Below are 26,133 nucleotides of genomic sequence, written 5' to 3' on the forward strand. Positions count from 1 at the left end.
CCTTATCTGAAAAGCTGGCAGGCAGTAGGCTAGATGAGGAATATCTACAAGTCTTAAATATTGCGGGCTGAACCCAGTTTTGTGCTGTATTGTGTGTATAGTATAGTGCAAACTAACCTACACGCCCGGGAGAAGCAAGTCACACAGTCTACTTCTTACACTTCCAGGATGAGAACTCTGCGAATCTATGCAAATATGCCCATATTCCACAATTCATGTGTAGATACCAGATATGATACGCACAAGAGAAGAAAAGAGAACTCAAAATGTGGCAGGAACAGAGAAATAATAAGAATCGAGAGAAGGATTGGTATGTAATTGTTATATACACGGGGATTGGGAATCATCATAAGGAAGGATCTTCCGCATCGTTGTGAAAATCTGGACATCGGAGAATCAGCCTACATGATTATGATTGGCTTTCCCCTGCGCTACCGAGGTTTGAAATACGATACCGTATCTGCGATTCTATTGATGCTCAAGACGGATAGCATAGCATGGTACGTGAACATACTCTTCATGACTCCAAGAAGAATTGTACGTGTCAGAGTTAAGAGATTACTACTCAGCTGTGTAAACAAGACGAGAAATCGCAGTCTCCCAATATTGCAACGTGGAGATCAGACAAGTAAAAGCACAGGAGGATGCTATTCGATACCATGGTATTCCTTTTCGTTCTCTAGATTGTGTGCTAATATCATTACTTGCATCAAACAATTTCAATCTATTCCCCTTGTAGAATCTAATAATTGACTTGTTGGGTGAGGACCCCGTGTGTCTAGGTATCTGCACATCCCAGTCGCAGCACTAATGTAAAAGATCTGTCGCGGTACAGGAACTAGCCCTCGACATGATCGAGGGGGATTTGGAATTCCAGCCAGCAAACTCTTATCTCCATGCAAGTCTCGACGCAAGACATAAAGAGCGCCAACAAGACTTCGGTACATGAAGCATCTAGACCCCGGATTCAAGACTCCTTGTGACCATTTTCGGCTGTTTTCTCCTGATTGCTAGTGGCAGCATGCGGATTAGTCTCGGGCTGCGCCGAGCCCTGAGCCTCGAAGCTCGCTAGGAGATCGTCTATCTTCTTTTCGAGGTTGGTGAGGTTAGATTCAAGCATCTGTGCTGTCTTTTCGCCGCCTAGAAATCGCGTTGTCAGGGGTCATTCGATAAAGACGACGATGTGTGAGTTATGCGGACTAAGTGAAGAGACGCATGTCTAATGTTCAGGGTCGCGTGGCAGAAGGTATAACGAAAAGGGAAGACTAGGACTAGAAACCATTGGTGGAAAACGCACGTTGAAGTTCTTTGAAGGCCTAGAATTGGGGAATGGTTAGACAGGGGTCTTTCAGATGCAGTTCTGGACTGTTGGGGGCGTGGAAGTTCAGGATGGGATTCTCCCTCCGAGACGCATTTTCGCATTAAATTTTTGACAATGCCCATGGGAAAAGGGTAAGGGAATCTAGAAGTACATGATGGATCACACGGGAATCTGCGAACGGACAGGAAGCGCCTGTACGGTGTATGTGGACGCGCAGGTATGCAAACACATTTGGGTGGTGAAATGACTCAAGAAAGCAGAACATGTGGAAATCGAGTAATATTGATCAACATACCTGGGCTAAATCTGCCTCTGAGGTGGCAACATCACCATTTTCGGAAACGTCCTTTGTGTGATTGTTGGATGAAGACATTATGTTTGTGATTTTCATAGAATTATCGTTCTGAGGAACACTTGGGACCTGGGAAGTTTCGGAAGCACGGTGCGTTATCGATAAGTTGGCGGTTTGATGGTCAGCTCAGCTCAGTGCTTGCCTAGTGCTTAGTTACTTGGCGTCGGCAATCGGATCGTTTTGAGCTGGGAATGTGATAACTTCGCTTGGACCCGAAATGGAAAAGCAGGTGTCGACTTTGATGGACGGGGTAGATACGAGATCTTTCGTAGGTAAATGGGGGTTTCTGTTGATGTCCATGGGCAAATGTGCAAATGGGCAGATGGATAAATGGGGGGACAAAGGATTAAACTTTTGCATCGTACCATAATGCCATGTTTCATGGGACATTTCAGCATCACCTTATCTTGCCCAGGTGTCATTCATTGCTTATACTTGGTAATCTTGCAAAGAGTGGCATTCATGTATACACTCCCCAACATAAGCAATGAAATAAAACCCATGATGCCGACACAGATCAAAGGTAATTACTGCAGCAACAATGTAAGGATCTCTCTCAGATCACCGATCGCATTTATTCGTAGGAGAAAGTTTCCGACCCCGACTTTCGTCTTTCTCTCATCTTGTGTAACCCAATGTCATCCTTTCACTGTCTTTCTCATGATTGGGTGTACCCAGGGATCTAGGTAAAGAGAGTCAAGAGCGATATGGAAATGAATGTGAATATGGATATGGATGTGTGAATAGATAGATTATCTGAAAGATCCCATTTCCCTAACCGTTCGATGGCTTGCTTGCTTGCTTGCTTGCTTGCTTGGCAGACCGTGGCACCTTCTGGGACTCTGCGCACGTCCTGGCAAAACGATGATTTTATTAAGTTTTGGGTGCCACCACCTGCATAATGTCACGAGTAATGGAATAAAAGTATAATTCTTGACAGCGTGGATGTGAGAGGGTTTTGAAAGGTTTGATGGGGCCAAACAGTTTTCCCTCACTAGACAACATTTAGTATGGAATACACGTGGAAGTTAAAAGGGAAGGAAAGTTTAAATAGTAGACTGCCCCGTCTACTGCTTGGGTGATGTGAAGATGTTACCTGGTAGGTAGGTAGAGACTACGGAAGGATGGAGCCGAACATATCAAAGGAGGAATTGCAAACGAGTTGAAAATGATTAACAATTAGACGACCAAAAAAAAGGGCATATTTCAAACAAATACCTTGCACCGGTGGAACAAACTTTGAACGGGAGATCTTACCTCGGGCCTACCCAGCTAATGAAAATTGTTAGTTGTACGGACTCCGGCCATGCATTGCAGGTGGGTGGGTGGGTGGATGTTCGGTATCACATCTGAATGTGGGCACTGGGCACTGGGCACTGGGGGCAGTGAGTGTTGTAACTATCTGTCAATCACGATTCATCATGCCATTTGGGAGAAACGGATATCAAATCCGAATGTCGGTGTTTTGATGTGCGATGAGCGTTGGTACCTCCGTACACTTCTTACGAATAAGCTTATTGGGTTACTGAGCTAGATATCCATCAATGAGGGCTATCATTCCCATGAATACGATAATCCATCAACTCCATGATGGTATTGTGATCATACCTAGGTACCACGGAAAGTTATCCACAAATTGCTTCGCTTGAGTTTCGAGCATAAATGTGTAGGCCGTGAATATCATCCATCCCTAGTCGTGATGACATGAAAAGTATTCGATAGTGACCGTTTTGTGAAAATACGGTAGACCGCGATGACTCAAGTGAGCAAGCTACATCGACGATTGGAAAATCGATTGGTCTACAATGAACTATGGCCCTACTTCATCCACACTAACCCAACTACCGGTATTCACACGGCCACGAAACATCGTCATTCTATCCTCCTCCACGCCAATCCTGTTGCCTTTTATATCATCTACCTAGGTCCGTCCTGTGGAGGTAGGGGGGTAAGTAGTATGGATTGAGTCCCAATCTTACACATCCATCCATCCATCCATCCATCCAGCCAGCCATCCTCGATGACTTCTTTTACATCGGCGTTGAATCTCTGGGTGATGAAGAGTAGTCGCCACACAGTTGTTTCACAGTTGCCATCGAACCTTGATATCGGGGAATTTATGGAAGAGAGAGGTTGAGAGTGAGAGTGAGAGTGAGAGTGGGACATGAGAGATGGAAAGATGGAAAGATTGAAAGCTCTAGAATTACTGCCTTGAGATCTAGATGCCTACCATCTTTATATTGTACTTCTCTAACCACATTGAGTAGAAGTTTTGGGTGTCTGGTATAACTTTATGGGTGCTAACAATAACCTGACTGGGGAAGTGGAAGTCGCTCGGAGGGTCGGGAGGATGAGGGAGGTAGATGCCAGATAGGTAGAGAGGTACGTAGTATTCTACAAGTATGTACGATATGTATCGACAACTCTCTAATATGGAACGACGCTTCGGAGATAGTCCAATTTTCAAATATCTAATATATCCAATGTAGCTACCTAGTCGTATCTCATAAATCACGATATTTGGTACGATGCATGCAGGTGATGCTTTTTACCAGGTAGTACGTATCTACGTATCTACGTATTTACGTATTTACGTATTTACGTATTTACGTCTTCATGTGCTGCTGTATCTACGTATCTATGTATCTATATATCGACTGGGTGTCCAAGGTATATTATTAGGATTTATGATGGTAAAAGTCCGTACAATAAGCCAATGAGTGAATGGAGACCGGTAGAATGCGTCCGTCTCCTCTGTGCGCGGCTGTAAGGAGATGAATGTACCTACCGATATCTACCTATCTACCTACCTACCGACCTCAGTACTGTCTCTAGTTCATACATCCACAATACCGGGTAATACAATACTTCATCGTCAAAACATCTAGGCAGTTTTGTTCACTTACCCAATAAGTAATTCCTTACCCAAATAGGAAAGGATGAAAGTTCGAGAAATGCGGGAAAAGAAAGAAAAGAAAAGAAAGGAAAAAAATTAGGGAATTTTTTTCCCAACGGGATCCCATTTCCTTTAGCGTTTGATGATTCTCGGAATGCGAATCGAGAAAACAAATGTGGCATCGGTGAACTGTGCTTCTCTGCCTTCTCTTGCTTCTTTTTCCCAATGCCATTTGCCCCAATTCCCCGTCCCTGCATCGTCAAAGTGTGATGAGTCAGCCAGGTGAATCTCGATGACAACCGTCCACGGTGCAGTTGTTTGGAAAATTCTCTTCCTTTCTTCATTATTTTCACCTCATGCCTCACTCGCCTCATATCCTTTCCACCTCTGATACAGTACTGGACTCTCGTACCCTCACCTACCCGGTACCTAGTCTGCTAGTATTGTAAAATAAGCTCGCATTCTATTGATCATCAATTTATTGGGTTCTTGGTCGTCCTCTCAGTCCTCTCTTCCACGCCTAGTTCCTATTGTCAAACCCACTCATTCGACTTACTTTCATCCACTCATCATATAGACATTTATACCCAGATCTCGAGATCTCTCTACCTTCTCCGTACCAGCAAGAAAGGAAAGGAAAGAAAGAAGAAAAAAACAAGAAAAACACCACCCAAAAAATCCATTCAGGCATAAGCAACGAAGACGCCTATTTTATTCTATTCTATTTTATTTCTTTCATTTATTCAGTAATTTTGTTTGTTTATAGTACCCTTCTCAAACCTTCTTCTTCCTTGAATCTCTTTTTATATATTTTTTATATACCTTCTTGGGTAATTCTTGATTCATTATTCCCCCCCCCCCCCTCTCTCTCTTTTATCATTCATCATTTATTTATACTTCTCTCTCAAGATACTATCATTCGCCGCTACTTGATATTTATATCACAGCGCCATTCAATCCCTTCCAATACCATACATGCGTACATCTTCACTACACAATTTCCAATACCCGAATACCCATTCAAAGTCTCTTCTGTTCTTCAATTAGCGCTCGCTCATATACGCATGCATCGATTGAATCGAATGAATCGCATCTATCGCATCGATCGCATCTATCCCGTTCTTCTCTTTACCCATCCATCACCCTGTCCTGTCCACCTTTTTACACAGTCCTAGAATTATACCGAAATCGATTTCTCTCCGCCACAAGCTCTCATCTTCATATTACTCCACCGTGGGAATAAATTCTTTCATACAATCATTCAAGATTCACGACCCACTGCTGAGGTACTCTTGCACTCTCCAACTACCTAGCCATTCTTCAATTCTCCGAAGCAGGTATACTTCCATACTTCTCAAACATTTGCCTGCCCTAGGCTTGCCCCTCCACCAGTCACATCCATAAGCCACCGTCGATCTCGCATGGCACCTAGGAATATTTATGAGAATACTATGTTTTAGGCCCCGCATGAATTTCTGGCTAATACTGATGTGAAGTAACGCATTGCAGGAAGAGCAGCAGTCCAAGTATCTTGATCGAGATCAATCCTTTCATCTGATCCCGCTTTCACCAAGCTCTTGTCATTCAACCATATTCCGCGAAGTAACACATTAAAATACCATCCTCATAGATTACAACACTTCGAGTCACATTCATATTTGTCTTCGTATCCCAATAGTCAATCAACCCTTGAACACTGAAACTACATGACGAGGACGGGAGAGTTGACAAACCTTCATGGTCAATATTGCATCTGATCCTCACTCCTTCGACGACATTCTCTCCTCTCAATCGCTTTATGAAGGAACGGGATATTGGCATTACAAAGAGAGATTACATCTCAGCAACCTTCCGAGAGATCCAATATCAAACACAGCCTCGAAGCTAGAAATTCATACAGAAATCCGCAATTTGAAACACAAAAAGAATTCTTCGTCACAGGCGGAAAGGGCATCTTATCGTAGGAAATTGGAAAACCTCCCACTAATATTTCTGGACACAAAGATCCAGAGGCAGCCTGCTGTATGACGACTGAGTTGTCGGAAATCTTTGCGGAGTTGGGCATCTCTCATTACCTCCTCAACTTCGTCGAGCAGGGGTTTGATACATGGGATACAATACTTGACATCACAGAATCCGACTTCGATGCTCTCGGCGTGAAACTCGGCCATCGTCGGAGACTCCAGAGGAAGATCGCTAATTCAAGGGGTCTATCATCGGATAGGGCTCTTGCATCTCCGACTAGCACAACACCCGATACTCATGGAGATGAACCGAAAGCAGCAGGGAGAGATGCTAAGGAGGCGAGTAGTGGGCCACATGGAGCAAAGAGAAAGTATAGGAGACATCCCAAACCAGACGAGAGTGCACCAGAGCGGCCTCCTTCGGCATACGTTATATTTTCAAACAAAATGCGCGAAGATTTGAAAGGACGTGCCTTGTCGTTCACTGAGATCGCCAAGTTGGTCGGCGAAAACTGGCAGAATTTATCCCCAAGCGAGAAGGAACCATATGAGCACCAGGCATACACAGCAAAAGAGCGTTACAATAATGAATTGGCCGAATACAAGAAGACGCAAAGTTTCAAAGACTATTCGCAATACCTCGCCGACTTTAAACAGAAGCAAAACCAACAATTAGCGACTGAGATGGATGTTTCGAAAAGACCCAAACTCGAAGCCCATGCGAGTACAGCAAGCAGCGGAACAGCAAGCAGTGGCGGTAGTCAAACTGGTATGGATTCTTCTATGGGTCGTATGCGTGTAGATTCCTCCGCATCTTCGATGTCTCAATGGCGTCCATCAACTTCACCCTCCTCCGCTGCGTTGACGCCGGCATCTAACTTGTCAGCCGTGCAAAATAATCCAAAAGTGACAGGGCTACAGGGAAGGATGGATTCAGGATCACCAATTGAGATGCCAACAGTCCTCCCTGGTTATCGTGAGTCTATGCTGGGGTCAGGAGCGCACCATTGGCGAGAGGATCATCGCGAGGAAGGTACCAATGGGAAACAAACATCACACGCAGCCACTGGCGAAAGGCGCTTCAGTCAATCAAGTCCTATCACTGCCGCCCTACAAGATCCGCATTCGATTATGAACGACTCGAAACAACATCGCCGCAATCTTCAAAGTAATCTGAATCCTACGCCACCATCACTAACTTCGGAATCAACGGTGCAATCTACTAGTTCCACAAACAGTAATTCTTCCATGTACGGTGGACCTCGGACACCTATAGAACCAGATTTCAATCGGGCTCTTCCGATCCCGACATTATATCCGTCAAGATCCGGAAACTACGAAGGGCATTTATCATTTTTATCGGCGCCTCCAACCTTATCACCCCAAAACTCGCTACTTGGTAGTCAGCAGTCACCGAAAGGTTTGTGGCAAACTATTTTTTCCCATCTTGCTTCATCGATTTCGTAGTTACTAGTGGCTAATCAAATTCAGTAGTCAATCAACCGCAGGATTTCCCGACCACAATGCCGCCTATGCGAAGATATAGTGAAATTCCCCAAAGTATCTCGAATGCTATGGGTAGTACCATTGGCCGATCCGACGTGGCGAGACCCGAAAAACGGTCAATTGATAATCCGCATGCTCAGCCAATCAATAATTACGGTTTGACCGGGGAAGAGGTCGACCTGGATCCTATCAACGCTTTATTGAGAGCTGGAGAAATAGTGAATCGTAACAGCCGCGAGAGACAACTTTGATTGTTGGTAGATTTTCAAATCCCTCAGATGGCTTGAAGCTTTTGGTAGATATGGAAGATTGAGAACGGATATGTTTGCATGAAATTTTTCTCGGGGGTCTTTTTTGGCGTACGGGATCTGGGTTTTGAATGGAGCCTGGAGTCGTTGGGACATGGAGGATACACATGAATGTGTTTTTCTCAAAAGGTCTTTTATGGCATACCTGTCCTTGTTACTAGACATGAGACTGCATTGTATGATTCCAAACATGATTTTAAAGGTAAACTGGATTGATGGTCGAATATGGATGGATTCCCGAAAAGAACTTTCAGGGCATTTAGTAACGAGGAGATGATTGTCGAATTTTGGATATATATTTTTACTCTTTGGTTGTAAGCGAAAATATTCTATATCTAGGTGACGATCGATGTACATAGGACATTGGAGCGATGGACTGAAGGAAAAGGATACTTTAGGGCCACGTTGAGAGAGAGAGAGAGAGAGAGAGAGAGAGATCGGAAGCGAAGCCGTTTCTTAATGATTATTACATTAGATGCGGGAGATCTTCTGCAATACTATGCATATTGTTTTATTATGCCGTGTGTTTTTTTGGAATTCAATACCCTTTTGATATTCAATGATATATTTTTTCCAAGCTTGCTTATTGAGAGAGTACACAAAAAATGGGCGTGAAAATTCTGAGATTATCTTTTAGTTGGTAGGTAGATATTTGAAGGTCGATAGATATATGTGATATACGTAGACATGTATGTATATTCAAATAGGCTATCGTTATACTTTGATTGGAATGGATATTGGATGTGATGGGGGATGTTTGTTTACTGTTGACCTCTACATTCATGATTTAGATTCAAGGTGAAGATGAAATGGTGAAAGAGAATTGTTTCTTTCTTTCTGTCGGTCTGTCAGTCGGTTGGTCGGTTGGTCGGTCGGTCTTTCTATCCCTTTTTAAATCTCGGACTTGGATCTCAAACTTGTGGAAGATATATATGTGTGTATAGGGAGTTGGGAGTTGGGAGTTGGGAGAGTGGAAAGTGAGGCATACATGGGATTGTGAGTGTAGGGTTTGAGGTTTGAATCTTGATAGAGGGGGTTTTTGTGTGAGGAGGGGAGGAAGGGGGAGTGGGGAGTGGGATTTGGTGGCTTAGTTTGGTTTGGGTTGAGTGGGTTGGTTTGCATTGGATTGGATTGGATATATGAGTATGAGTAGGTATGTGATAATATGATATCTACTTGAGTCGATTTTAGTAGTAGGAGTAGGAGTAGGAGTAGGAGTAGGAGTAGTAGTAGTAGTAGTATAATAGTAATCACTAGATCTCTACTCTTCTTCTTATAAAGCGAGGAGATAGATATAATATAACATAATACAATACAATACAAAAGCACCAAACTAAAAAAGCATTTACATCTATTACAACAAACGATAAGTAGTATCGAAAGTAAGCTATGCACTATATAGGTATACCTATCCCAGTTACTTTAGTTAAGAATTCATACACGGTATGTTTTATATATCCCTATGTAGGAAATACACGTACGTACCTAGATACCTAAACGCACACAATTTATCAACGACATGTCCCTATTTTCATCATTGTAACTTCACTATCACACGACGACTACACGTTCAAGAGAAGATCTCTCTCTCTCTCCCTCACTTAGTGATTAACCAATACTGATTAATACACTAGACATACGGAATTAACCCTTTCTACGTAGCATATGAAATCTCTACCTACACGATACCAACACCAAAGTGAACAAATAATCACGACCAGAAAGTCTCTACACAAAGCAGCAATCTAGATATCAAATACAATCCTCTACGATTAAGAAACAATAATGCTATAGCGCTGAGCATTCAGAACGGTAATGGTAACGATACTGTAGCAATTTGAGTTGTAATTTTCCAGAAGGAAAAGTGATTGGAATATAGAATAGAATCAATAGAAATCGATTGATCATCTGAATAGGCAATAAAAGACACGTTGAAATCATAAGATTGACTAGAAATTGTGTACAAATATCCCGAATTAATATCGACAAGATGAGTCTACTCTTTATAAAAGCTCTTGCAATGGAACCTTTCCATAGTTCGAGTTGATTAGTGCCTAGCAATAAGAAGAGTATGATTAATACTTCTAGGAGAAGCAATTTAGGCGAGAGCGAATAGTCTTTTAAGCGAACTTCTAAATGAGTCGGAGAAAATGATATACTAATATACGTTAAACAGACTAAAACAATAAAAGTGAAGCAATGTGTTTATTTCTTAAAGAGATATGTGATTGAATTTGACTTTTCAAATGTGTTCCATTTGGAAAAGTGCTCCGTCATCAACCTGTGCCTTTCCATTCGTTCCAACACTTGGCTCTTTCCCCTCAACTTGCTGTGCCCACCTCTCTGGCATGATTGCCTTGAAATCAAATGTGCCCTGTGCACTTCTAACTACTTCTCCCTTCTCCGTAATGACTGCATCAATATACATACTTGGCGTAACGTCAAAACTTGGATTCCAAACATTGATTCCTTGGTGGGCGATGGCCACCCTAGCCGTCGAATTGACATCCACATGCCCATCTTTCCCTACTATGGCTCCGCTTATTTGAGTAAGCTCTGTTGGAGCGCGATCTTCGATTTTTATGTCTGCTCCTGAGGCTGTCTCGAGATCTATACTTGTCGTAGGTGCAGCAACGATAAATTTGATGTTGTGAGCCTTTGCGAGAACTGCGAGAGAATAGGTTCCGATTTTGTTAGCGGTGTCACCGTTACGCGCTACGCGATCTGCGCCTACAATGACGGCAGATATATTTTTAATGTCTTTCATCCGGGCGAATAGAGCACCAGCCATAGAATCTGTGATGAGTGTTGAGGGAATCTTTTCGTACACAAGCTCGAAGGCAGTAAGTCTGGAACCTTGGTTATAAGGACGAGTTTCAGTACAATAGGCGTGGTCTAGATAATTCATTTTGTGCAGACTGCGGATTATACCCAAGGCGGTGCCATGACCTGAAGTAGCTAGAGAGCTAAAGAGAATGTGAGTATTTTTGCCTTGTTCGACAAGCAGAAAGATTCAAGTAGTAGACATACCCAGTATTGCAGTGCGTGAGAACACTCAACTTTCTATAAGTCTTGTCCATTGCCCCTTGTGTGCATGGCGGACTTGTTGTAAAGAATTTGGATGGATCGTCATGATTTTCTTCTCCAATTGGCATCTGTTGTCGTCTTAGGTATTCTGCTCCATATCTGCCAATTGCTAAGTTCGTAGTAAGATCGTCTTCTAAAATCTTTTCTGCTGCAACAATATATCCATTTCGAACATCCGCACAGGCAACATTGTCATCAGTTGCATCTGTAGTTTGTGCCGCATTTTGAGAGACCCGTTTAAGAAGTTTGATAGCATTTGAGAGGTCGACGGCGGTTGGTCTACTACCCAAGAGATAATCGAGACGTTTGTTGATGTATTGGACAGTTTCTTGTTTCGTCTTAGAATCTGAGATAACCCGTGTTAGCCAGCTATCACATGCAATTAAATTAGTCTATATGAAGTACCAACCATCTTTCTTATGATGAAGCTCTACGGCCAGCGCAAGAGCTGCCACAATCGCGATTGCTGGGGCTCCTGATAAAACACTTAGCCATCAAAGCTCATCATGTTCACCAACAACGGAGCAGTAGATACCTCTCACGCGCATCGACTTGATGGAATCAAATGCCTCTTCGCAAGTAGAGACATTATCATAAACAAACTCATGCGGAAGTCTCAACTGATCTAAAACTTCTAGTCTCCCTCTGCCATATTTAATGGCCTCTAAGCCAGCCATCTTTGACCTGTCTGGTGTTTGTTGGATTTCGGTGAGGATGAGGAATTTCGATGTGTAATGGGAATGGGAATGGGAATGGGAATGGGAATGGATTTGAAATCGGAATCAGATAGAGCGAAGTGAAAACAAGATAAACGAATGCTGTGTTTATATGCAGTTTGGCAGTTTCTATATATAGAAAAAGAAACAAAAGTACACAATCTAATGTAATCGGTTTATTGAATTGTGAGTGTACACTTAAAGGCAAGGGCGAGAGGGTGAATATAAACGTGGGTAAATGGTTAATAAAGCACCAACAAGGTTTTGTTTTGATAATAAAATTTTACGGAAAGACCCCGCCCCCGCCATGTCAAAATAAGGCGGTGAAAGATCAGCAATTTACCACTTACCGAAACACTTGCATTTTCTCTTTCCAGTTTTACAATTTGACAGTCACGTTATCACTGTTCCCTCGACATGATTGTTTTTTTCATGTCATCTGTACGGATTCAAAATGAGTTTTCCTTTAATTCTAGGACCCACTAATCAACTGAACTCATTCAATTAGAGATACCAAGGTCTTACGGTAAAATCATCTTCATACTAGAAGAAAGTTGGATAATTTGGGGATGAGGGGAGATATGTATCATAACATGGCGCCAAGTAGCTTCGTGTCGATATGAAAAGAAAACTAGATACCTTTCTCGTCTGTATATTGAGGTTTCTATCCCCCGACACAATTTCTTGGTCTCGGATTGGTGAAGGCGTTCAGAAAAACATCAAGTGTCTGTTATAACCAGGCCTACTCTCGAGCAAGCGGTCAAAGTAAAGGCCTGCCGACATTGCGGCGTATCAATCTTGTGAACTACTCAGCTCATCTGGATTTGCGGATGGATCAGAAGTCGTGCTGATTCTTCTGTAGATTATGGGAGAAATTTTCTTGCATGGTAGTCCTGCTTGTGGCTCAAATTTCAGGGGTGATTTCTTGCCTTTTCATGATGAGAGACAATTTGCAAAGCAGATATTCTGACTATGAGACTTCAATAACACGACGCCCACGATGGATTACTATTGTTTCGCATGATAACATGAGCTTCAATGCCAATAGTAACCAATTCAGAGTTCATGGAGAACTGGCAAGATGCACATTATACACTCCCTCAGCTAAATTAAAGTCGTATTCAACGCCTTTCATATGGCAATCTATGATTAATGCCTTTCGTATCTTTCAGGCTGCTCTCTTTGCATGTGCCTTGCTCTGTATTGATGTTGGGGGAAAGTAATTACCGCAGATATAAGCGCCATTGAATATCGATTTCGTTATGGTACGGAGCTCGCAAAATTTACAGCCGCGTACGGGACCGACTTGCAGATGAATCACCTTTGTTTTTCTATCATAAACCTTTTAATTGGATTCTTCAGAATGTGTGATTAAGATTACTCTTCTTCAACCTTTCAGGAGCGCAGCACAGTAACAACATACTGGAGTATTCGATTACACCGGAAGTGAGATTTTACCATACACCCACGCAAGGTTATCGTTCAATTCTTATCCACACGACGGATTGCAATGATTCTACGTTTGAGAAGCCCGGATGTTTATCAGTGGATAAATTTATCTATCGCATACACCTTCCGAATTGGTGTAGTATACAATAGTGGGGTCGCAGGTATATATGCATTCGTACAGCTGAAGCTGCCCACACCTACTTGATGAATATCGAAATGTTCATGACTTAGAAAACGCTCACAAAATATACCGCCATCGCAGTAATTCTGTCTTATATCCAAATTCACTCAGAATAATTATTACAGCTATAAATCTCGCAGCAAACACTACAAAGGCTTTGGCATTCAAGACTGCTTGATATCTTATCCTTCCAAGACTTCTTGAATTTATATTCTTCAAATCAGACTTACAGAATCATGTCATTCATCGTCCCTCAACTTGGCAGTTCACACATACCACTTACAGTAAGACAAGAAGCTCTTGATCGAGCATTCGCAGATCCTGGGATCCCAGATGCAGTTCATTCAACAAAGTCATTTTGGATGAAAGAACCGCACCCCGATGTTGCAAGTGTACAATCAGAGCACCTACCAAACTTTGCCGATCATGTCATTATTGGTTCTGGAATTACCGGAGCCTCCGTCGCACAAGCTTTGTTAGAAGATATCGAAACGGCCAGTTCATCAGAAGTTCAATCTTCGTCGCATCCAAAAGTGATCATGCTAGAAGCTCGAGATAGCTGTAGTGGTGCTACGGGAAGGAATGGTGGGCATATTTTGGAAACTGGTGAGGAGTATGCCATGCTTAAAGAACGTTTGGGCAAAGAAGAAGCCATTAAAATCCATAAACTGCGCATTTCCCATCTTGAAGCGCTGATCAAAAGTGCGGAAAATTTGGGTTTGACTGAAGAGTCACAAGTTCGCAAAGTGCGTTTCTTGAGTGTATATTTTCACCAGGAAGCTTGGGAAGACATTCGAAAAGATATAGAGCTTTTCATGGCCGAAATGCCGGATGAGTCTAAAGGATGGGGCTTTATCGAAACCGATGAATTAGCAAAGGTATACTACTGCAATGTTGACCTTCACAATATTTCAAAATTCGATTTATAGAAATCTTTTGCTAATTTCTATGAAGGACTTCGGAATACCACATGCTGCTGGTGCAGTAACCGGCATTGCGGGCGCCGTGTGGCCCTACAAATTCGTCACTGGACTTCTCGCCCATCTACGAAAACAATTCACATCAGATTTCCTCCTCGAAACCAACACCAGCGTATCTGAGATCCGCGGAGGCAATGACTACTACGAAGTCCTCACACCACGAGGAATAATAAAAACCAAACACGTGATCCACTGCACCAATGCCCACATTGGGCATCTAGTCCCGGGCATCAAAGGTTGTATCTTCCCCATCGTCGGACAAATGTCCGCACAACCCCCGGGAGACAAATTCAAACCCCAAAGCGACCACTCCTGGATCTTCAATTACGATCGCGGCTTTGACTATCTCACCCAACTTCCCGTCACCGCGGCTTCGAATGGTGAATTGATGATGGGCGGTGGGTATGCTCAGACTCAGCATGGCGGAATCCACGAAACGGGCGTGAGTAACGATGCAGAATTGAATATGTATGCTAACATTCATCTCCGCGGCGTGCTCGGGGCGATCTTCGCACCTGAAAATTGGGGCACAGTAAAAGACCCAGCTGTATCGGCAATGTGGACCGGGAATATGGGATTTAGCACAGATGGCCTCCCATGGGTAGGCAGACTTCCCGCATCTCTGACCGAGAGGAAACCAACAACAACGCAAGGAGCTGAGTGGGCGGCGGCGGCTTTCTCCGGCGAGGGAATGGTTCATGCGTGGTTATCGGGGAAGGCGCTCGCGGAGATGATACATTCGTGTGAGGTGAGTGGAAGTGGAGATGTTGCTGTTCCGGAGTGGTTTCCGGAGGCGATGGTTATTACGGAGAAGCGATTGGCGAGGTCGAGGTTAGCGCGAGATGCGCAGGAGGAGTCGAAACGGGGTGGTTTGTGATTTGTGATGTGATGTATGATGTATGGTATAGGAGCTACGTATCTGTGTGATCATTTGATAATGTGATATCTATCATCTTGATAATGATGTTGACCTGTCGATTTTGTCAATATCAAATCTTTGGCATTCTCCTCCTGAAACGTGAAAAGAAGTTCCCATAATGAATAATCGTACTCGTTCAACTTCCACAGCTCGCTTCACCCCCATTCCAACTTGTGCCAGAGCAGTCCTCGCCACGGTAACAGCAAGATAAGGTGCCGTCTGGGAAGCCAAGTACGCGAGCCCGTTCCTTTTCCACAATACAACCATAGAAATGTAATTACAAATTCTTCAAGGTTCACCTAGGGATTCAATACTAAAGGCATGCTATTCGAACCACGAACGATGTATCTTTTGGACAATTTTACGAGAAGGAGGCAAGAGGAGTGTGGTCTAGCATGAAAAGTTCACTTCATCGCTCGACTACAATTCTATATTCGCTAATCCGTTTTGAGCAGATGTCCTAATGGTAAGCTCCGAATAAGGAACGTAGATTTCATACGTATACTCCATCTTGAACAGCGGCCCACTTAAACAAAATGTAGCACCAAGACCCAAAAAGATACTCTCTAGGGGGAAAAGCCTCAGAATAGGTTTCATTGATCATAAGATTTGTTTGTTGCGAGAGATCACTCTCATCAACTTGGATTTATAAAAGTATCAAAAAGCTTGCAATTGCCAATCTGTACCATACCTCTTTATTCACATCAGCGCCAATCTGGAAAGACAATACCCACTGCTCCTATTCTCCTATTGTCGCAACCCAACCCATGGAATATGCGTCTATCCCAATGCTTCAAACCTATTGAAACAACCCTTCAAATTTATGTTTAAAAACACCGAATACCGAGTCACCGGACTAGTTATGCATCAATACCTGAGCTTTTTCCTTTATCCGCGGAATTGTTGTCAGTTGGGTCTGCTGGTTTTGCTCCCCACCCCCATGGCATCCAATTCCCACTGGATGTCGTCCTCTCCATCATTTTTCTTGCTTTGCCGACTTCTTCAGTCCCACTATCTGCATCGATTTTTTCAAAATCGGGCTCGCTCTTTCTTGAGGTCATTCCGCTCATTGAGCTCTTTGGTCGATCGAGGTTATCATCTTCGCTGCTAGTGCCATCAAATGACATACTGGAAATGTTTCTAGGGACACGTTTTTCATTTTGTAGTGTTTGCGCCTCCTTATCCAAAGCCGAAAGAAGGATGGAAAGACGTTCGCGCTGTGCTTGAATGAAAGTCATACGTTCACTCCCTGATACATGAGGAGGTATCAACATCCCACTGTTCGAAAGATCTCGAGTATCCGATCCACCGGTAGCAGCGTTGGAGGAAGTCGCAGCGGAAACTGCGGAGGCAAGGAGCGAATAAAAATCTGTCGCACTGCTAGCAGCGCCTCCGACAGGGTTTAATGGGAACGAAGGTCTAGCAGCTGGCAGATTGAAGCGTGCCATGAGGCTTTGTGTATATGAATAGGTTGAAGGTGTTGATGGTGGTGTGGGTTCCTTGGGTGGAAGACCAAAGACCTGCTGTCTAATCAATTCTATAGCTTGTTTGAGATATGTCATACCAGCGGCTTTCGCACGTTCATGAGCAGAAGCTATGAAATCATCGATGGCGAGCTCATTATTGTGAAGCCATGGGTGAACATGTGTTTGATAGAGGACTCTTGCGCCTTGGGTTTGAGGGAGAATAAGGTAGAGAAGGAAACCGAGCCGAAACCATGAATAGAAAGGTATCCTAATTGAAATTCATTGTTAGAGGGCTTCTTTGTGAGTGCGATTTCGAGAAAGAGATGGCTGCGAACCAAACTAGTATAAATCCAACCCAAGATTCAACGAACAAAGCGATCGCGAGTACCACCCAATACATAAGCCATGGTGTTAATAATGCCGGATCCGAGGTCTTGAGAGCTTTGTAAGATGCAAAAACTGGGAAAAGAAATGTAGGAACAGAACTGAAGACTTTATTAGTATATAGTTAAAATAATATTGTCGTTTGACCTGGTGATTCTGGGTGGTTTGAGAATCTACAAAGGCGGGGTATTACTTACGATAAGAGCCTTGCGAATGTATCGAACATGATCGGTCTGGGGCTGCTCAATGTAGTTGTTGGTAAAGTCAAGAAAGTTACCTAGGTGTACTAGGCAATACACGATATATTGATTTTGATGATGAAAAAGGGCAAGTAATGGAGTACAGACGATGAGAGTGTAGGTTGTTGAAGTGAAAGGAAGGAACGGGGATGGAGATGGAGATGTATTGATGATGATGATGATGATGATGATGGCGGTGGTGAGTGACGTTGATCATCTAATAAGGTTACGAAGTCAAGTACCTACCTAGGTATATCCAAGCTGAACTAGGTAGCCTCTTAGCCTAGCTTCAAGGATTTCTTTGACCTTATGGAGCTTTTAGTGCTGTTTTTCTTATCGATACGGGAGCATCAGCTGTCTATATTTGAGACTCTAAGACATTGCATACCGAGGCAAGGAGTATTGAATTGTCATTTGCCAGCTGAATTATGGTTATCGTATTGGACATTCACTTCAGCGTAGTTTGTATCTTGTATTCAAGCTGGGAAGTTTGATGAAATTAATGAAGTCTCGTATCTACCAATGATAACTTACCATGATGGCAATCGTATAGGGCTACCTATTACCAACTACCTACGAGGTACATACACAAACACAGCCCACAGCCTTATGAGTTCACTTCACTACGAGGGAGTGCGGAGTATCAAGCAGTGAATGGAATGATGGCATGGGCTACACCCGATGGTATGACCCCATGAATGACTAAAAGACTGCTTAGTACAGGGAAGATCGTGGGGTAATGAACCTGCCCAGCTGCCGTTCAATGCGCCCAGAAAAGTATATGGATGAATGAGTATAATCGACTACGGAGAATGAATTCAACGAGCTTTATTAATGGGCTGATATATTCTCCCATAGGAATATGGGCTGAGTTTCCTAATTTCTTCCTCCCAACAAAAACCTTCGAGAATTCGTATAAGAGGTCGTACCTTCTGGTAGGTTACATTTCTTTCTTCCACTAATAAACTTTGACAGCTGCCACATTTGACATTCTTCAACTTTACTCAACCCACCTATCCACCTACCTGGTCTACAATTCATACCTATAATAACCGCCAGTATGTGTATCGTCTTAGCAACTACGGCACATCCATCCTACGCACTCGTCATTCTTGATAATCGAGATGAATTCATTCTTCGGCCGACCAGCAAACCACACTGGTGGTCTTCCAATCATCAAGAAATCCTCTCAAGTCGAGACCTTCAACGTGCCGAGCAAGGAACATGGCTAGGCATTACGAAGACTGGTAACTTTGCGGTTCTCACAAATTATCGCGAAACAAATACCCACGATAAAGATCATCCTGTACAAGGATCGAGGAGTCGAGGCGGTATGGTCACGGCTTGGTTGACGGCAGAAAACGACGAGAGTACCAAACAATTTGTACACAGGCTATTGGATGGAGATGGAGTGAAAGGTGTCGGCGGGTTCTCCTTGGTCTGCGGGAAATTGCGAAAAGAAAGATCCTCTGACGACCAAATGGAACCTCTAGCAATCATTTCAAATCGCAGCGGAACCCCAGATGAAGTACCATGGGTAGCTGCCAGCAGAGGAGAGGTTTACGGCTTAAGTAATACTTCTTACGATGATCCAATAACTTGGCCCAAGATTAAGTCTGGCAGGGAAAAGGTCTTGGAGGTTGTAGAAGAAGTGTTACTCAATGGCTTTGGAGAAGAGGAGCTAATCAAGAAGTTGTTCGCTGTTTTGGATATTGATACGCTCCCGAAGAAAGATGACAGTCAGGACTTTGAGGAGTATATCTATCAGCTTCGCAAGTCAATTTTCATACCTACAATCGGCCATGCAGCCCCACCTTCAGAAGTTCCAAAAGCGGACGAAATTGCAGCTGCTGTTGGAAAGGTATCGTCATCCAACGAAGAGTCCGCAGTCGAAATGAAGGAGGAGCGGATCAAGGATCAGGAGGAACAAAGACCGACGCCCGAGAACAATAATGTTATATCTGGCATTTACGGTACCCAAAGGCAAACCATCATTCTCGTAGATTGGCAAGGACACGTCACGTTTATAGAGCGTTCATTGTTTGATGAAGAAGGCAAACCCATAGAAAGAGGTCAAGCTGACATGAGATTTGAGTTCAATATCGAGGGATGGAATGGAGAAAGTAAGGGAAATGAAGTATACCCGCACGCAGTGCTATAGTTTGCTAATGGGATGACAGACCACAAAGTACAGTAGTATAATTTAAACCGTTAAACCAAACGATGAACCCTTATTAAGTGCCAAGGGCATGATTACCTAGTAGTAGAACTGGTAATGCTGTTAAAACATGCATCCATCTGAGGACTATCTGTCCATATTCCTTAAATCATGCTGCAAGTTTCATTCGAATACTTCAAAGTTCCAGACGATAGCCATGATCAGTAACTTTATTGATTGACCTAATTTCCGGGGTAAGTGAAGTGAAGTGAATAGGTAGGTATGTATTTGTAAATTCACTATCGATGTCATATATAGCGGCCATATTTTAAGAACGCACCTTCCACATTCTTTTCTTATTAATAAAAGACTTCAATAAATTTCATCAATAATCAGTGATTCCTTCCCTTCCAATCTCATCTTGTTTCAACCAGTCTTTCAGACGACAGACTTCATTTTATGATTTCCTAAATGAAGGGGATATTTATCATTCAGCAAATGTTATCGACTTTTTGAGATCGACCTTTTGCCTATTCATCACATCCGCTCCGCATTAGGCAATGATGAGGATACGATAAATTCTTTAGATAAAAAACCATCTTCTTTGCCTAGCAAGGTTCTCAAAAGCCGTTTGCGATCTTCTTGGCTTTAAGAACTCTTGTCTTTCCTTCTGCTTCGATCTTCAATTGTTGTTTTCTCGACCAGAACAGCCCCAGAATCTGGAGTACAGCTTGCGACTCACGACTCAAACGACCAGTCCATAAAGTGACTTTGATATCTTGAAGCTGAAGAGAAACCAAAATCCGTGGTAAGTTTGACATCTTATTACCAATTTCTTTTTGAACAGGTCGATATCAACAGAGCAGGAGTTGGACTATATACGACGCAAACCTTGCAAATCCATCTTGTTCATCTGAATTCGTATATGTATGGCTTCGTAGTCGGCGAACACTTCTAAAAAAAAAGCTTCCATGCAATTTCGAGAATGCTGGATGACCTTCTTGTCGCTCTATGCACCTTCTGAAGCTTTGCATGCTAATTGTTTGAGACCTCTGTAGAGAGCAAATCAACGGATATGGCCAACTGTCATCGTCGCATTGCCGCACTCCCATCGAGTCTTTTTTCAGAGGAAGATAATCATTTGAACTCGTCAAAACGGTCTACTTACAGGTATGAACGGGGATCAAACACGCAATGGCTAGTTGAGACTCTCCCAATTCTTGTTAAGAGGACTGCTCATCATTCTCCAACCTCGCGTGGCACAGCTTCTTCACCCCAAAAAGTTAGCAATTCGCCTTACCCGATATCGTCTCTGCGTAGGCCTGTCAACAATTCACCAGTTCCGGTCTCGTCTTCACGGTTCCGTCTTGGAAAGGAACCTGTGAATCTAAAGTTATCCTCACGCACCAGAATCAAAGATTCAAACAGTGCCCCTGCACCAAATCCCTCGTCCAAAGGTCCACCTTCGAATTTTCAATACACGAAAACCGTAGCTTCAACAGCACAAAAAATCCCCTCAAGTTCACCGGGATTGACCTCGTCCCTACTTCACACCGACAATAACAGAGACAAACTTCACCAAAGGCGTAATTTCCTGCCTGAATTGACAGCTCGCGACATTGAGTTCCTAGAAAATTCACGATCTTCTTCTCCAAAATTATCGACCGCGTCTTTGTCAAGACGAAACCAGGTTAGCAATTTACCATACTCAGCTTCATCCCCAAACATCAAAAAGTTGTCAGAATCCAATGAAAACACTCCGCCAGTTCCATTTGCTCCCAAAAGTGAAGTACATGAAAGAGTCTTGCATGGTCGTCGTGGATCTGCATATACCAACAACTACTACCCGCATCCACTTTACAGTAACCCTACCGTTGCTAGCTCTGTCTTAACTGCTTCTGCATCAAGTACGGATATTAGCCAACCACATTCTCAAAATCAGAGGATGCCAGATCGTGGCTCCTCAAGGATTCCAAGCCCCACATCAGGATCCAACTTGAAGTCTACTAGTCGTCGACATCTTCATTCTCCAGTGAGGAGAGCTATAGAAAAGGGAGAAGAAAGTCGGGCACGAAGACGGCACACTTCACCAGTTTGGGGGTTGCCACAAATTCAAAGCAATAAAACATCTCCTGCGGGATCATACCAAACTGCTTTCAAAATATCGGAGCGGTCCCCGGAGCCAAAACAGGAATCGACTTCTCTTCCCAAATCAAAAACGTTTGGTGTTTTTTCAACTCTCAAGAACTCATCCTCTATTCAATGGCTTCAAAGTAATCGCTCAACGTCAAACCTCACTCATTCTGCAGGCCCAACTATCTCGACAACAAAATACTTGCCGATTCCGGAGTTTACAACAAACACCCTCCAGGTTCATACTGCTCAGCCTTTTGCTTACTGGTGCGGTCGATTTCAAGCCGTGTCAGACCGATATCAGAGCGAAGATTTCCATGTCTGTGTCATCAATCCCCTTCCTGTTCCACGAGATAGCGATATCAAACGTGAGAAGCCATCCTCTCACTACAGACGCACCGGTAAAATACTCCGAGAAGCAAATTCTCCATCAAATTCTGATTCGCCGGCTTCATATTTAGACAGATCTCACAAAAAGACCCCAGTCAAATCATATAAGACTGTTCTCACCTTCTCAACTTCAGCACACTTTCTGGAAGATTTTGATAAACGAGCTCAGAAGGTCATGGTGTTTCTCGCATCATTGTGCTGCACAAGTCCGGCTAAGAAGAGTCTCAGGGAATGGCAAATTCAATATGCTACAGTAATGAAGAATAAAGCTCTAATGCCTAGAAATGATGCAGATGATAAGGGCTTCTTTGGGAGGATGGGGAAGGTTATTAGTGATGGTGTCAATGGGAACAAAAACGGTACAAATGGAAGAGTAATTGTAATGGGAAAGCGAAGCGCTTTTAGCCTCAGGAAAGGTGGTAGAAGTGCAGCGGAAGATCACTAACTATTACTCCAATTCTCGATGATCAAAGCTTGGATGTATTGGAAGCGAAGGTTGTCATGTTGGAATACTAATAATATGCTTAGTATATTTAGCTCTGGAGTCGTGGCAACAGGTGATGCCAAAATATTGATTTGAGGAACGACATTGGACTTTACAAATACAAATGAGCATAACAGGAGCTTGCAGGTATATGATGGTTCGATGAGACTTACTGATTATGAGCGATGCAATACGATACAATAAGATGAGATACGAGTCATGCGATACGAAATGAGAAACCACAATACGATTATTATGAGAACATCAAGATGCGCTACGAGATGGTTCACCATAGTACAATAAGATGCCATGGGAAAACAGGTTTTAAGGCATTGTTATAAATAGCTATAGTTGATTACTTCTGGGTTCTCAGTGAAGAGAGAAAAGAGCACCAGCAAAAGCAGCAGCAGCAGTAATAGTAATGAGAACGTTTGAGACTTCAAAATATTATCCTAATAATGGATTGGTGCTTGAATCCTCCCTACGAACAGTGATTTGGAAACAGTATTTGAAAGTCTATATACCAGTCAATTATCAATACTGAGCAAAGTCGGGTTTCAACATCTTCCTAGCAAAAAGTCGCATAGCCAATTGGCCTCTTAAAGTGCAATGCTCGAATCCTCGCTTACAAGCCCGCCAGCTAATGAAAAAAACTATGTCGGAGCTGGAGAATGGGTACTAATCACCACTTATAGAGCAGATTAATTCTACTCTTATTGATAACGGTGCAGTACTGAAGAGCAAGCGATGCCAAAGTAGAGAAATATAGGAAGAATTTGAGTAAATCATAACATAACACAAATAGCATTTTCAAAAGCTCCTAAAATGCAATACTATATACCACGCGCCATATCCAAATATCTAAAACAATCCTCAATTCCAATTACAGCGCTTCTGAAAACTCGTTCACTCGTGAGACCACCCCATCAACAACATTTCTTTCCATCCACCAACCTACTCTCTCCATCCGTTAAATTCAACACACTCTTCGCCTCCCCATCTTTACTCGCCGCCACACTGCTAGGGGTACTGCAATAACTAGGAGGCACATCCAACGCGGGATTCTTGGTAAAGAAATTTCTCGGCCTCAACAACAACGTCATGGGTTCCGCCGGCATGATGGGGAAATCCTCGGGACTGGGGAAGTGCGTAATGCCAAACGTGTGCCAGAGCACAATATCGGTATTCTGAATCGAGGCCTCGCCATTCGCGATCCACTCGGGCAGGCCCGCGCTGGGCTCGCCAGATGTCTGCGGGACGTGGCGTCCGGCCGGGTGCAGTTGGTCGTCTGAGTAGGGCGTCACGTGTACTGCGTGGCGGGCGAAACCGGCGCGTTTCCACACGAGCGAACCTTCTTTGGGGAGCAGCTTGGGAACTTCCCGACTGACGAGTTTGTAGGAGACGGGTTTGTGGGAGTAGGGGTTGAGTTTGTTGGGGTTGGCCATTTCCCATGTGCGCGAGGTGACGCCGTCGTAGTCGGAGATGGATTGGTTGACGGTTTTGTATTCGGTTTTTTGGGCGAAGAAGGCGTTGCCGTAGGGATTTTCGGGGGAGCCGACGGCGCCGGCGCCGGGGAGGGCGTCGGCTTGGAAGACGGTGTTGTTGGGGCCGTCGATGTTGGAGTCGATGCGCAGGCAGAACAGATGTTGATGATTGTGTGCGTTGACACCGGGGTAGACTTCGGTGCCCCAGCCCTTGGTGTCTTCGCCAGGGTTCATGGAATAGGTGTTCAGGATACCGGTGAGTTTGATTTCGAGTTGGATGGTGCCGTCTTGGTGGAAGATCCAGTAGACGCAGTATTCGTAGTTGGCGGCGGTGAAGATGTGGGAGATGATGAGCTTGCGGCCGCGAGTGACGATGACGGATTCGTCGCGGAAATCGGTGTGCTTGAAGAGGATACCGGCGTCTTCTTCGTGAATGCAGATGGCGTTTTTGATGGTGGTGCTTTCACCGGCACGGTTTACAAAGGCAGCGTCCTAGTTTGTCTATTGTTAGAAATGGCTGGGTATTTTTCATGCTGGAATGGATAGGACTGTACCATGTAATGAATTGCACCTTTGCAGTCACAGCCGAGGGAGAGACTGTTGGTCATGTATCCACCTCCATACTCTCCAAGGTCGAAAGCGTGTTTACGTTGATGTGGATGTTCGGGGTTACCATAAGGAACAACCATCTCAGCGAGAGAAAGCCTGTAGAACACAGGTCTGACAGTACCCTTGTCATTGTATGTAATGTTGTTGAGGACAATTCCTTCCTTGTAATTGAATCCGACATGGAAGTTCCAATTTTGCCAATTGAGCTCTCGACCATTGACCTTGAATGATACGCCAGATGGTTGTGTAATATTGATTGGGGTGATGTCTTTCCTGTACCCTCCTTCTTTTTCAATACTCGCTGGATGATAGTTGTTTGGCGCTGCCTTGTTAACGGGTCGTCGAACTTCAGGGATGTCAATGTGAATGATCTTTTGTTTTTCGGCATCGAAAATAGGACAGAAATCAAGGGGGAAAGAGTATTGAGAATCGTCCATGTGTGGTCGGTAATACATGAGTGCTTGTTGTAGACGAACGTTGTTGCCAAAGCGGTGGTCGTAACCAATGGTCCATGCTGTTATCGCTTAGTATAAGGGGAGTGAACGAGGGAAAATACAGGGGACTTACGATCGCAATACACTTTGTGCATATCTTCCGCTGGAATACCGCTCAACACACATTGTTCGATTACCTTGGGGTCTTTTCGAACAACATGCTCGACAGTTTGGAGATCTTCCATGGTGATCTGAATTTATTGTTAGCTTTTGCTTTCTCAGGATGGACAAAGAACATACCAAAGGTTGTACACCATCAATGTTTTCCCATTTCACCACTTTTCCCTCTGCCAGATCAACCAAACCATCGTACACCTTACCACCTGGCGCAATAACCACCACATCTGCGATTCTCTTTGGTCTTGGGACAACTTCTGGGGCCTCAAGCCATTTCATCATCTCCTTTTTGCGGGGTTCATATAATGTGATGGCATTGTAATGGACGGATCCCTTTTCAGCTCGGATAACCTGAACTGCTTTCTCAATTTCTGCGTTGGAAAGAGGATCGAATGGATGAGGTGGAGGAGAAGTCGCGGCGAGGTGATGTGCGAGGGATTGAAGTCTATTGGTAGCCATTCTGGCGAATTGTAGAAGTTAATTGGGAGAAGAAAAC

General features: G+C 43.7%; 9 protein-coding genes across 9 annotated transcripts; 5 read left to right on the forward strand and 4 right to left on the reverse strand.

Moving 5' to 3' along the window:
* Window positions 1-519: 519 nt before the first annotated feature.
* Bfra_000265 (uncharacterized protein) lies at window positions 520-949 on the forward strand (the record flags this gene model as incomplete). The annotated part of the gene is made up of 2 exons (XM_037330710.1): window positions 520-628; window positions 843-949. 2 exons carry the CDS (start codon window positions 520-522, stop codon window positions 947-949), a joined length of 216 nt encoding a protein of 71 aa, XP_037197043.1.
* Window positions 950-967: 18 nt separating this feature from the next.
* Window positions 968-2,095, reverse strand: Bfra_000266 (uncharacterized protein; the record flags this gene model as incomplete). The annotated part of the gene is made up of 4 exons (XM_037330711.1): window positions 968-1,140; window positions 1,298-1,316; window positions 1,617-1,742; window positions 2,039-2,095. 4 exons carry the CDS (start codon window positions 2,093-2,095, stop codon window positions 968-970), a joined length of 375 nt encoding a protein of 124 aa, XP_037197044.1.
* Window positions 2,096-6,593: 4,498 nt separating this feature from the next.
* Window positions 6,594-8,290, forward strand: Bfra_000267 (putative hmg box protein; the record flags this gene model as incomplete). The annotated part of the gene is made up of 2 exons (XM_037330712.1): window positions 6,594-7,953; window positions 8,025-8,290. The coding sequence occupies 2 exons, from the start codon at window positions 6,594-6,596 to the stop codon at window positions 8,288-8,290; spliced, it is 1,626 nt and encodes a 541-aa protein (XP_037197045.1).
* A 2,299-nt stretch (window positions 8,291-10,589) lies between these two features.
* Window positions 10,590-12,111, reverse strand: Bfra_000268 (putative methylthioribose-1-phosphate isomerase protein; the record flags this gene model as incomplete). Its single annotated transcript, XM_037330713.1, has 4 exons — window positions 10,590-11,313; window positions 11,378-11,780; window positions 11,844-11,909; window positions 11,970-12,111. The coding sequence occupies 4 exons, from the start codon at window positions 12,109-12,111 to the stop codon at window positions 10,590-10,592; spliced, it is 1,335 nt and encodes a 444-aa protein (XP_037197046.1).
* Window positions 12,112-14,016: 1,905 nt separating this feature from the next.
* Bfra_000269 (putative fad dependent protein) lies at window positions 14,017-15,637 on the forward strand (the record flags this gene model as incomplete). Its single annotated transcript, XM_037330714.1, has 2 exons — window positions 14,017-14,658; window positions 14,735-15,637. The coding sequence occupies 2 exons, from the start codon at window positions 14,017-14,019 to the stop codon at window positions 15,635-15,637; spliced, it is 1,545 nt and encodes a 514-aa protein (XP_037197047.1).
* A 902-nt stretch (window positions 15,638-16,539) lies between these two features.
* Bfra_000270 (putative hva22 family tb2 dp1 protein) lies at window positions 16,540-17,755 on the reverse strand (the record flags this gene model as incomplete). The annotated part of the gene is made up of 3 exons (XM_037330715.1): window positions 16,540-17,413; window positions 17,481-17,630; window positions 17,727-17,755. 3 exons carry the CDS (start codon window positions 17,753-17,755, stop codon window positions 16,540-16,542), a joined length of 1,053 nt encoding a protein of 350 aa, XP_037197048.1.
* Window positions 17,756-18,828: 1,073 nt separating this feature from the next.
* Window positions 18,829-19,929, forward strand: Bfra_000271 (putative duf833 domain-containing protein; the record flags this gene model as incomplete). Its single annotated transcript, XM_037330716.1, has 1 exon — window positions 18,829-19,929. One exon carries the CDS (start codon window positions 18,829-18,831, stop codon window positions 19,927-19,929), a length of 1,101 nt encoding a protein of 366 aa, XP_037197049.1.
* A 1,072-nt stretch (window positions 19,930-21,001) lies between these two features.
* On the forward strand, window positions 21,002-22,894 carry Bfra_000272 (uncharacterized protein; the record flags this gene model as incomplete). The annotated part of the gene is made up of 1 exon (XM_037330717.1): window positions 21,002-22,894. The coding sequence occupies one exon, from the start codon at window positions 21,002-21,004 to the stop codon at window positions 22,892-22,894; it is 1,893 nt and encodes a 630-aa protein (XP_037197050.1).
* A 965-nt stretch (window positions 22,895-23,859) lies between these two features.
* Bfra_000273 (putative peroxisomal copper amine oxidase protein) lies at window positions 23,860-26,096 on the reverse strand (the record flags this gene model as incomplete). The annotated part of the gene is made up of 4 exons (XM_037330718.1): window positions 23,860-24,909; window positions 24,972-25,540; window positions 25,594-25,711; window positions 25,761-26,096. 4 exons carry the CDS (start codon window positions 26,094-26,096, stop codon window positions 23,860-23,862), a joined length of 2,073 nt encoding a protein of 690 aa, XP_037197051.1.
* Window positions 26,097-26,133: the final 37 nt, after the last annotated feature.

The sequence above is a fragment of the Botrytis fragariae genome (assembly GCF_013461495.1).
Source record: "Botrytis fragariae strain BVB16 chromosome Unknown tig00000001, whole genome shotgun sequence".
Lineage (NCBI taxonomy): Eukaryota > Fungi > Ascomycota > Leotiomycetes > Helotiales > Sclerotiniaceae > Botrytis > Botrytis fragariae.